We start from the raw sequence: 12,130 nt of genomic DNA, 5'->3' as shown, positions 1-12,130 counted from the left end.
TTGCGTTTGCGTAACCATATGGAAATCAGATTTTGCTCATTAGTTTGTAAATGCTTGGGGTTAGTCTTTTAAAATCATGAGCTCTGTAGGGGAACATGTGGCGTAAACATGAAGTTTTTAGTAATGGTAAAATATATTCTCTGTCATCATCCATGCCATGTACCATTATAGTGGGATGCATAATGTAAAGTTTGAGAGGCTCAAATCAGTGGCAGAATTGTTTAAATAAGGACAGGACTCATGTGGCTCTTCCATCTAGAAACATGGTCACTGACTATCTTTTTCTTTTCAGTATCATAACCATTCTGTGTGTGTGTGTAAAGAAAAAGAAAGGGAAAAACAGACAGAAAGCATTGTCAGCATTTAATTCATGGGTCAGTTACATAATTTAATTTTTATTTCATTTGTCCTGATTTCATTTTCCAAACCAGCCCAATTAAAAATGTAAGAATAAATTAAGATTGGTTCCAAATTATGATCTCCCTCCCTGGATCCCGCTGTCCTTCCTCAGTCTCTCCATCTTTGTCTCCTATTCTCTCTCCCTGCCTTCGACCTCTGTCAGTGTTTGTCCCTCCCCTCGTCTTTAGGTTTTGTTCTCAGTTTTCATTCAGACTCTTTCTCTGCGAATATGAACAGAACAGCGTCGGTTCTCTAACGCTGTTCAGGACTAATGAGAATGAATTCCATGTTAGTAATTGTGTTAACTCCAACTTGATTTTGGGAAGAAGTGGCAGGCCTAGTGTGTTTGTATATGTGTCTTCATGTTTGTATCTTTCTGAGGCTAATAAGACGCCTCTGTGCGTCACACACGAGGCATCAACGGATCTGCTGAAGTAGGCAGTCTTATATGCGCACACATACTCACAGTGATCCACAAACTACTAGGCCGCCGAAGCAGTCATGTTGATTCACCGCAGACAGATGCTGTCAGGCACACACACAATGCTAGAGTTACACTTTAGGCTTGTTTTTCATTAGAAAAGTATTTGCTGGGAGAAGCCATGCCACTGCTTGGTTTTTGTGGTCTGAGCGCGTGTGTGTGTGTGTTTGATTGCTACCAGTCAATGTGTTCCTTGTTGGCATTGGCCTGCTCTGTGGCTTTATGAAGGAGGAGGGAGAAAGGGCTAAAGACTGGGGAGGAGGTAGAAAGTGAGAGGAACATTAACACGGCGCGATGATGGAGAGAATGGTGATCAAAGGAGGGAAAGATGGAGCAGAGCATTGCTGGATGAAATGGGTGTAACTGAAGAAAAAATGAAAACATTGAGAAGAGAAGTGAGGGTGAAAGGTGAAAGGGATAGATTGAGGAGTTGAGACAAAAAAAGAGAGAAAAGGAGGTAAGAGACTGGAGAAGAGAAGGGAGGGTGAATGACAAATGAAGTGAGAGTGGAGGGAGGAAGGGAAATGACTTCAGTAGCGGGAAGCTGACATAACATCACAGTGAAAAAGAGCAGCTACTCCGCCATCTTGTAAAACAGGACAGAAAGAATAATAGAGAATGATGGAGTAAGAAGGAGAGGCTGATACGAGAGTGTGAGGGAGAAATGTAAAAAGATTAAAACAGGTTTTAAGTTTTTAGGGTTAAAGAACATATGGAAAGCAGATTGAACTTTGCACATTTGGCAAGTCAAGGGAAGGGAGTGATCTTTACAGCAATGGAGAGCGAGTGAGTTTATGTACTGCATGTATATTAACATGTTTCTTTTGTTTCAGTGGCAGATGAGAGCAACGTTGGATCCCTGGTTGGAAACACTGCAGGTAGGACAAACTACACCTGCACATGATCAATATGATAGACAGAGAGAGACACTGAACAATGCATATACTTTTACAAATTGCTGCCTACTTTGCAAAAAAAAAAAAGGTGTCATTAAAAGATGGCAAAAACCAGGAAAGGATGGGAAAAGAGCGTAGGAGGCAAAGAGATGAACTCCCAGACAAAACAATTAAAGAGCAGTAAGAAGCAGAAGCAAAGAAAATGGTTGCATTGACCTGAAAATAATTGATAAATCAGCCACATGATGCACAAATTGCATCATGTGGCTGATTTATGGTTTCCATACACACACGTACAATCTAGTGTCTTAAAGATACAAGCCGTTCTCTGTCCAGTTTGACTTGTGTTTTTTCAAATCAGAACAACCTCTCCTCTTTCTATCACTTTACTGACTTCTCTCTCTCCACCACATCATCATTATCATCTGTGTTCACTGTCAAGTCACTATATACCATGTCCCCACCTTTTCTTTTCCCTCTCTCCACTTGCGTCCTGCCTCTCCTGTCTTCTATGCACTTGGCTTCTCTCTGCCTTCCTCTAGAAATACCTCCTTGATTTGCCCGAAGTGTCTTATCAAAGACCCGCAGACAGATGAGCTTGTTCTTAAGGCTAAGAGAGAGAAAGAGACAGAATGGAAGAGGACACACTCATCTAAAAGGAAAGCAGGGGAACAGAGATGACTGATGCTTCAAAACCGCTCACCTTAGTTGCATTCGCACACTTCAAAACTTTCAAAGTTTGATGGCAGACTTTTCTTTTTCACTTTGCCTTGAAGTCTCCTCCATTTCGTTTGTAGCTACTTGAATGTAAGAGCACTCTACTTTATTCCACAATATGTGTCTTGCTATCTGCCACTTTATTGTTGTCAATCAGTCCAACCTTTTTCCACATTTTGTGCTCAGTTTTATACATGGTGGTGTTGACTTTTATGTGTCATGTCCATAATCATTCTAAACTGAGCAGGCAATATAAGGTATCAGACAAGATATGGAAAGAATGCAAATCAGAGTTTTAACATTGAGTAAGAACAGTGAGAGCGAAACCCTAATAAAACAAAAATCACTCCTCTAACAGCTGAGAAGAAGTTGAAATCATATTTTTTCCTTTTCAGTTTTCCGTCTTGGATTTGGGGCTAAAGTGTAACTGTACTCTAGAAAGCACGCTCTATGAGCCAGAACTTGGGACAGTAGTTAAATGTGTTCTGGACAAGATATATACTGATGTAAAAAGGAAGGCAGGCGGAACATCTGGTACAGGAAAAGAGGATTACCTTAGACGGATTGAAATGGTAAACATGGAGAGGTACGGCTTTGTGGGAAGAAAAAAAAGAAAACAAAACAGAAACACTGTGCAAGTCTAGTGTCTAAGGCTCTGGTTGCATATTCCTGTAGGTTTTCAAAACAAACCTTTTGATTGCCAGAAAAACTGAATGTGAACATCTGTTTATGTTTTTGTCTGCTTTTATTAACTATGACGACATTTACATGGCCTTGTTCGCTGTCAGAAGACTGTAAAATGGAAAGACCTTAAAAAAAATATGAATTCCTTACCGGTGTAAAATGAAATCAGTCCCATTGTCAGTGACATCCTTTGTTTTCCAGTACATGGAGAGCACATTTTCTCTTATTGACAGACCTGAGTGACATAAAGCAAGCTAGTGAAATAATGCTGGGAATTTGGATTGAACAGTAACAACCTCCAGATTTAAGCCTAGTTCGCTATACACGTTTTTAAACCGGATTTGCATGTCGCAGAGCTCGCTGACAAAAACTGCCAGACAGATATCTAGCATGCTAAATATCCGGAGCTGTCGGCGACCTCACATCCTCTGGTGTGAAAAGTGTTGTCACTGGCAGTGATTGCCGCGACGAGCTACAGCCAATGAGAGTAGGCAGTTCTTTTTCATTACAAAACACTTTTTTACTAAGCTTTTCTTTTTTCCTGAACAAATCATCACGCAAACAGCTTGCATTGCTCGTTTCTTCCCTAAATCTATTTTCAAACGCAAGTGAGCACAATATAAACTTATATACAGTATATTTAAATTCAAAGTCTAACTAGATTTTGATACAAGAACCCTCTAAAAGATAGGACCATAAGATTAAGAAATAATGCAGGGCTCATCTTATTTGATAGTGTCCTTTAGTGCTGCAAATAACCGAGTAATTGTAACCAAAGTGATACATTGTGAACCTGAAGTTTAAGTACCTCTGGGAGTCTCAACAGTCCAGCTTTGTAATTGAGGAATATGGGGCAATATGTGGTACATTACAGTATTTTCTGTAATTTCTTTTCCTTTATTGTTACAGCTTGATTTTGTATCTAGAACACATACTGCAGAACAAAAATAGGGTGTAATTTTACTGACTGAAATCTTGGACTGGGACAGACAACATGACAACTTAAGCAAGTTTAACTGAGGCTTTTTATTTGCTGTTGCAGTAGCTGTTATCAAAGAATCAAAATTTTCATGCATTTTAGGTGGCAGTGATATCAGAAAGTGAAAACAGATTTTTCCATCCACAAATCAGACCATGGTTTCTACCCTTTCTAGTTTTAGCTATGTTTCCCCCAGTAATAAGCCTGTTGAGCACCCAGTAAAGCCTTTAAGAGCCTCTATCATTTTTTCCTTGTTTGATTTCCAGACGTTTTTGTTTTTCTTTAACTCGAGCCTATTTCCTTTACCTGTTGCTTGTCAACATGTCTCCTGTTTTATAATGCCACGTAGCCCAGAGAGCTGTTAAACAGAGAGTGTGTCTGGCAAGCGTGGCAGTTTTTTCCAACCCACTTTCGTTTGCTCTAATGTATTTTTTATAACTGAAATGTGTCCAACAACCCAGCGCTGAGACGTCAGACAGCTGCATGGACTTTGGTGAGAGAGAGAGGGGAGGGGGAAAGACAATGACTTCTGGGAACGCTGTTTTCACTTCCAGCAATGGTCTTTCCCTCCACACCCCAAGAAACCACAGGGCAACTACACCACAAGTACACACACGCTCACACTCACACATAAAATTATTACCGTTATGGTAATGGAAAGTCTCCATCATCCTGTGGAAAATGTGAATCTTGGAAGATTTCATATTATATTATAATTTTGCAGAATCTGAGATGCAAAGTGATGGAAATGGGAGACCACATTGCAAAGCATGCATGTGTGGAAACCTTCCCTGAAAATGAGCGGGTGTGTGCGACTGAGTGTGTTGTTGTGACTAAATGCATTTCCCGTGTGTGGAGGATGCAGCTGAGCGAATTTTGTGGAGCTCCCTTCAGTAAATTGAAAAAATGTAGATACTTGTCATTAATAAAAACTTTGCTGCATCAGTCAAATCTTCAATTCAGCATTCAAGTATCAACACAGAATAGGACACCATATAAATGCACCGTTTGAGTGTGTCTGTGTGTGTGTTGGGCTTTGTGGTCAGACATCCCTGACGTCTTTGTGGTGGCACAGAGAAATAGGAGCTCAGTCATCCCAATAATAAATTAAATCAGCTGTGGAGTAGAAAACATGTGAAACACAGTATAAAGTAATATACAGTATAGCTATACACACTTGAACAGTGTTGTGGTGAAAAAGTAAATCTTTCATTCCATATCTTTCTCAAGTGTAGACTAGTGTTGTAATCAAGACCGCCCAAACCAAGACAAAGTCAAGACCAAGACCAGAGTTTATCTAGACCGAGACAAGACCAAGACCAGAGTTTATCAAGACCGAGACAAGACCAAGACTTTTAGGGGCTGAGACCAGTCGAGACCAAGACCGAGGCAGGACGAGACTGAGTCAAGAGCAAGACCAGTTCCCCACATTACATGACAAACATTAAAATGTTAAAATGAGATCACAGGTACTTCTCACATTGATCTGAAAGATCCTTAAAACACCCACATATAAACACTAAGAGCAGAAATTAACGTAATCATCGTGGTTAACCGGAACAACACATTTTAATTAGGGTTATTGGTTGCATTTGAAGCAATACGTTTTACATCCAATCAAAGTTAAGATGTTAACAAATAAATCAGACGATGCAAAAGTAATTTATTGATATTCTTTAAGTTATGGTCTTGACTGGTCTTGAAATACAATCCCGAGTCCTCAATGTCCGAGCCCGAAACAAGACCGAGTACAAATGTGTCCGGTCTTGAGTACTACAACACTAGTGTAGACTGATTCTCTCCTCAAGCCGCTTTAAATAGGACAGTACAGTCAAACACTCTGCTGACGGGACATAAAACAAACAGTTGCAGCTGTGTTTCTTTCACTGAGTTTTCCTTTGGTGATGAGGACAGCCCGGAGCTCCGTGTGTGTGTAGATATATTTATATAAATATATCTACACACAGAGCTCCACACAGCTATATCTGTGTGTGTGTCCCAGCATCAGTGTATTAGAGATGTTTCCTTGCTAAAATAAAAGGTGATCAATGAATATCCCCAGGAATGATAAAAGGTTGTTGGGGAAAAAGGAGAAAGTGGTGATCTGTGTGTGGGTGTAGGTGTGTGGGTGGTGTCAGGTGAGTATGTGCGCATGTTTACAAATGTCTTCAGTTATGCGCGTCTCAAAAGGTGCGTGAGAATGTTTAATAGTCGCAACACAGGTGCCTCTCCAAGAAGTGGCAACTGGTCTCATTTTGTAGAATAATTCAAATGTTTCTATACTTGTGAGGACACACACCCATGCACAAACATTTCTCATGCAGTAAAGTGGTGTTACGAAAACGCTCAGTAGCCAACATGCTTGTCTGCTTTTGTTGTAGTTTTCTGTTTTAATGCCTTATTTTGGTTCTTCCACCCACCAGCAGCTCTCTCTCTCTCTCTCTCGGTCACTCTCTTGCCCTATCTTGCTCACTCACTTTCTTGCCAACGCCATTCAGGCTTAGACGCTGACAAGCAGGCGATGGAGCTTAGAATGAACAACATCTCTCTGAAAATGTGTGTTTGTCTGTGTGTGCGCGTCAGGGGGCCAGTGTGATGCTGAGGGAGACTGGTGCAGCCCATTGTCTGAATCTGTCCCTAGTGGAACTATGACTTTGACTACGACAGTCGCACACTGACAAGACTCTGCCAAAACTGCGTCCTTTAGAGAGCCACGTTTTCCCTATATCCCTCTTTGTGATTGTCTCTTCGTTTCTCTCATCTCTCTCTCTCTCTTTTTTTCATTGTTTCCCTGTCTCTCGAGCTCTTGCAGACTTTGCCGTGGATTTAACCTGAAAGCCACCTTGTTAGGCTGATGTGGATTGATGGATTAATTTGTCACAGGGAGAGCAGTACATCTTTGTACTGTGTGTCCGCGTGGTTGTGTGCATGTGCGCGAATGCCACTCGGCGCCACCACACATTAGCGCTTTACAACAGTTCTTAGATGCAGAATTCAAACAGCTGAACAAAGCGATCCCTACTCCTCTATAGTTTTTACCATTATGCTCCACTTTGCGTGTTCTTGTGTGCAGGTGTCTGTGTGTTTGATCTGGAAACACCTTTTGCTTGTGTGTATGTGTTTTATTTGCAAGGTATCTGCCTCTGTATGATATTTTTAGCGCACACTATCATTTCATTGTCTCCGTGTGTACTCCTGGCTGCCTCTCTGTATATTGAATGCCCTTTGACCCCTTTCCATCTCCCGCAGTAAGCCAATAAAGGTGAACAGCAATCAGGAGATGGTCAGTGCTGTCGTTTCTTGCTAGTGCAGCCATTCATCTCTATCAGACTCTACACACTGATCACTGACATGTACTGTACTGTATATTGCATGATGCTTGAGAGAGAGGGAGGCCATTTGTTTCTGTCTTGGAATAATCAGTTACAATCCCTATGATGGATTCATTTTGTGTGTTTGCGGAAGAGTGTGCGTGCTTGCTTGTGTACAAGAAAGATACTATCTCTCGCAGCGGCAGTCCACATCTCGAACCACAAGACCCTACATGTTGCTCTTCACTGTTGATTGCTAGATTCTTGGTCATAAAGTAAAGCTGATTTATTTTTTCCTTTTTATTTTTGAGCGGCAGATATTTTGTGAAGTTTAAAGGTTCTTCAATGTTCACATCTCTCCGTGCACTGAGGTAATCTTGAGCAACCGCTGGCTTTGGAAAGTAGGATGTCAGGAATCTCCAGCTTGCAGATAAAAAAGCACAGTCATATGGGTTTACAGTAAGACAAGAGCAACATTTGTGGGGTTATGAAGTCTGATATAATTTGGCACGAATTTCCTCAGGGCAAATGAAATAACGACTGACAAAATGGTAAAGTATGCTTGTTATTGTGTGACAGTGAAGGAGTGAATCATGGCCTGGTAAAATGTACCATTCACTTTTCCACAAATCGTATACATGGGGATATCAATGTAGAACGTAGAATATCACGGTAAGGTTTGTTATCTTGCATTTCAGATGCACATTTTTTGATGTCCAATGCAGCAGCCTCTGCATTAAGATCAGTGTGAAGCAGTAAATACTGGCTGTGGATGATGTCACATGTTTTTAAAGTTTATTATGGCCATTCAATTATTATAGAGGGCTGTGGAATAGCACAACCTCTTTTCATCAGCTGGGAGATAGAACCACATAAAAGACACCACACATAATATGCAAGAAACTGTGAATGATCTTCCCTCCACAGCCCAGGATCTCTCATATACACACACGTGCTCTGATGCATACTCTCACTAGTGCCCACACCATGCCTCCTATGAGCGCTCAGGCATTAAGGAAGGCACATGAGAATGGAAATATATGCACAAGAACAAGATTTTAACGGTCAACACTTAAGAGCTGTGCCATCACTTTCAAGATGTATAACTTTATATAAAGAACTCAGCATATGCCCCATCAAACATTCACTGATTACATAAAAAGACTGGTTTCACAATGCGGTTTCCTTTTAGCCCTCCTGGAGCAGCCGGGGTGTATAATGACGTATTTTGGCTGTGATTGAGTGTTTTTCTTGAACACGAGGGAACTTACACTGATGGGACAGTGAAAGAAGTCGAATGATCCTCTCTTCACTGAATAAAAACAAGGTCTAGGTGTATGTATGTAGAAATAGAAAGCAGAAATTGAGTTGTAGCTCCTTGTGAGAGCTTTATGAAGTGTGATTTGGTGCACTAGAAGTTGGTGGTGTTGTTGAGTCTGCTGGCTTTGTTGCTGCAGCCTGTGCTAAGCCGCTCCTTGGTGTAATTTTGACTTTGAAAGTAGCCCATTGCCTCCCTGCCAACAAAATAGCCTTGGGATAGCTTGGCGTTCTCTCTTTGTGTTTTGTTTTTAATTTTATATTTCTTTTTTTTCTTTCTTTCTTTCTTCTCTCCTACACTCTCTCTCTCTCTCTCTCTCGTTGTCACTCCCATCCTCTCTCTTTCATTCCCGGGCTCAGTCTCTTTGTTTCTCTTTCTATAGCATCCTCTCACAGTGTTTGTTTTTCCCTGCCAACCCCCCCAACTCTCAGATCCACTCTTGTCTTGCGTGTCATTCCCTCTCCCTCCTCTATCTCTCTTTCCCTCCCTCTCTTTAAAAGCAGCTTAATTCTATCATCTTACAGTTGGACAGCAGTAATTACATTTATGACACAAATCCTGCTACTCACAGCAAAATACTTTGTGTGTGCGAGAGACAAGTATGTGGATGCATGCTCATCAGCTGGTGTCTGTGTACTTGAAGTTATATATCTGTTTGTGTGTCACACCACTAAGCTATTTATAATACTATTTATTTCATCTTACTACCCAACCCTCTGGGGAAAAAAAGACAAGTTTGGACTCGGAGGTCACCGTCTGTGTATATACTGTGTGCTCCTCTGGATTACACTTCTTAAACTGACTGCATTGAGTGAACCTTGACCTCCTTACTCTGAATAAATGAGAAACATCACACGCATATTTCATATGGAGTGTATTAATCTACAGTTTGCGTTGCGCAAATAAACACAGATGGGTACAAATCATGTCTTTTGAGCCTAAATGCCGGATTATGAATTCATTGTAACTGAAAGGAAAATGTCAAATGGTGGTTTAACTTTGAGGGCGCTTGTGTTTTGAGAAATGTTGTTGGCAACTGCAAACGCGTTGGCTTGAGGAGTTTCAGGAGTTTGATTAGAGTGTGAATAAAAGGAAAATATATTAAAACTCCTGGACAATTCATGTCAAGTTCATTCATGCCTTTGGTGGCTTTGGTTCACGTTAATGTCAGTTCTAATCCACGGCCCTTAGACTTTTCAGCAGTGGATTATAAAAGATTTGTTTTTGCAAACGGTATGTCTCCTAAAAAAATGTATTTGTATATTTGATTGAAGACTTTGATGTGCTCTTTGGCCAAGGATCTGAGTTTTTGCTGTACTTTGCTTCAAGCTAGTGGCCAAGGGTACACAGTCCTATTAAGATTCGGGAAATTATAATTATAATGGGTTACCGGTGGTCATAATATATACAGGTGCTTCCATGCAGATGTATACATATTAAAATGAAGCAGTCCTATCAGAAATGATACACACCGATTAGCCATAACATTATGACCACTGACAGGGGAAGTGAATAACACTGATTATCTCATTACCATGGCACCTGTGGGTGGGCGGGATATATTGGGCAGCAAGTGTCCTCGTAGTTGATATGGTAGAGGCAGGTGTAAGTATTTAAGTGACTTTGACAGGGGCCAGATTGTGATGGTTAGCAGACTGGGTGAGAGCATCTTAAAAAATGGTCTGTAGTAGTCATTACCCATCAAAGGTGGTCCAACGAAGGAAATGCAGTGAGCCGGCTACAGGGTCCTGGTCAAGGCTCATTGATGCATGTGGGGAGCGAAGGCTGGCTGTGTGGTCCGACCCAAGCGACAAGCTACTGCAGGTCAAATTGTTGAAAAAGTTTATGCTGTGCATACACAATGAAGTCCATGCGTCGACGGGTCAGGGCTGTTTTGGCGGCAAATGGGAGATCTAGATTGTGACCAGCAGGTGGTCATAATGTTATGGCTGATAGGTGTATCCGAAAATGCGAGCAGACCCTGTTGACCTTAATTTTTGATCAAAATGTCTAGAAGAGTTTGACCTGAGTGACACATTACTTATTACAGAACCTTTAGGCAATGGCCTGCACATATAGCCAAAAGTGACACAGTAAGTCAGTAATGTGCTGACATGTCAAAACAAATATAATTTTACTTTGTTTCAAGGTAACATTGCACAGCAAATTATGAGGGCTGTAACACTGCCTGTGTGCTGAGGTAGATCGTAGGCTTGGATTTGATTGTATTGTGTTGACTTTTGACATGCAGTGGGAGGCAAGTTTCATGTTGATGAATAATATTGTGTTTTTCACTGGTAGCCCATAGTAACAATGTCCTCCTGTTTTTAAATATATCTTGAGCATAAAGAAAGTTCTCATTATTGATTTTGGGTTTTAAGTCTAATAAACACTTGCAATAGTGTAAATGCTGTAGTATCACTGTCATTTAAATCAAATATTATATTGATATATTTGTTATATTGATATTTCTTCTAAATCACGTACACTTGCAAAGTGTTGAGAGTTTGGAAGTTACATCCCTGCCATTGTGTAGAATTAATCTAGACTTCATACTTGCATAGTGGGCGGGAAATGGCTTGTTGTGACAGAGCAATATCATTTCTCGTTACAGTATGTGCTACTTAGAAGAAAAGTTGTGTTATTTTCTGTAGATGAGTATCTGTTCAGCTGTGTCAAAACAGAATCATATTTCAATGTAGATAAATCACATATCGCTCGTATAATTCAGTATCCATCTCAATGTCATGTGGACTGTGTTTATGGATGGGAGTGTCACGTTATGGCCCTTGTCCATCTCCTCTGCTAGCAGCCGACTTACATTATGCATGTGCATACATTCAGGGCGTGTTATTACTCTTGGGGTGTGTGTGTTTTGTTAATGGCTGTTTAAATAGATGTGGAAGTCACATCAGCCCTCTCATCTCCTCTGCTTCCAGAAAAAAAACACACAAAGCCCCCCCCCCCGCACACACACACAGAGCGGTCGTGTGTATAGGGAATCATTAGCTAAAGTGATGCAGGTTTAGCTATCATGAATCACAGTGGCATCATATCGACAAGCCAGAGCCAGCAAGGAATCCAAAATGTGTGTGTATGTGTGTGTAAGGATAACCAGTATTTTGAGCTGGCAGCAAGCCCAGCCTTCCTCCCTTCTTCCCCATTTTTCTCTGTCTTCCCCTCTGCCACCATGGTATTCCCCAGAGGAAACTTAATTTGCTCTCTCCCTGTCGTTGTTCCTCCCGTCCCTTTTCTCCCTATCTTGCCCACCATCAGTGTTTCCCTGTTTCGGCAAACCAAAGTGGAAGCAAACATTACCGTCTCTCTCTCTGTCCCCCTCTTTTT

At 41.1% G+C, this 12,130-nt stretch overlaps 1 protein-coding gene across 3 annotated transcripts in view; it reads left to right on the top strand.

Annotated features, from left to right (window-relative positions):
* The window catches only part of pard3bb (par-3 family cell polarity regulator beta b), a 225,099-nt gene that overhangs the window by 115,537 nt on the left and 97,432 nt on the right, over positions 1-12,130 (top strand). For all 3 annotated transcript variants that reach the window (XM_038720152.1, XM_038720151.1, XM_038720153.1), the window contains exon 17: positions 1,714-1,758. In XM_038720152.1, coding sequence (XP_038576080.1) covers positions 1,714-1,758 — 45 coding nt within the window. The remainder of the gene's footprint in view (positions 1-1,713; positions 1,759-12,130) is intronic.

Source organism: Micropterus salmoides, unplaced genomic scaffold (genome assembly GCF_014851395.1).
Source record: "Micropterus salmoides isolate LMB-PRFRI ecotype aquatic unplaced genomic scaffold, ASM1485139v1 Ms_hic_scaffold_15, whole genome shotgun sequence".
Lineage (NCBI taxonomy): Eukaryota > Metazoa > Chordata > Actinopteri > Centrarchiformes > Centrarchidae > Micropterus > Micropterus salmoides.
This window is presented reverse-complemented; position numbering and strand designations above follow the sequence as displayed.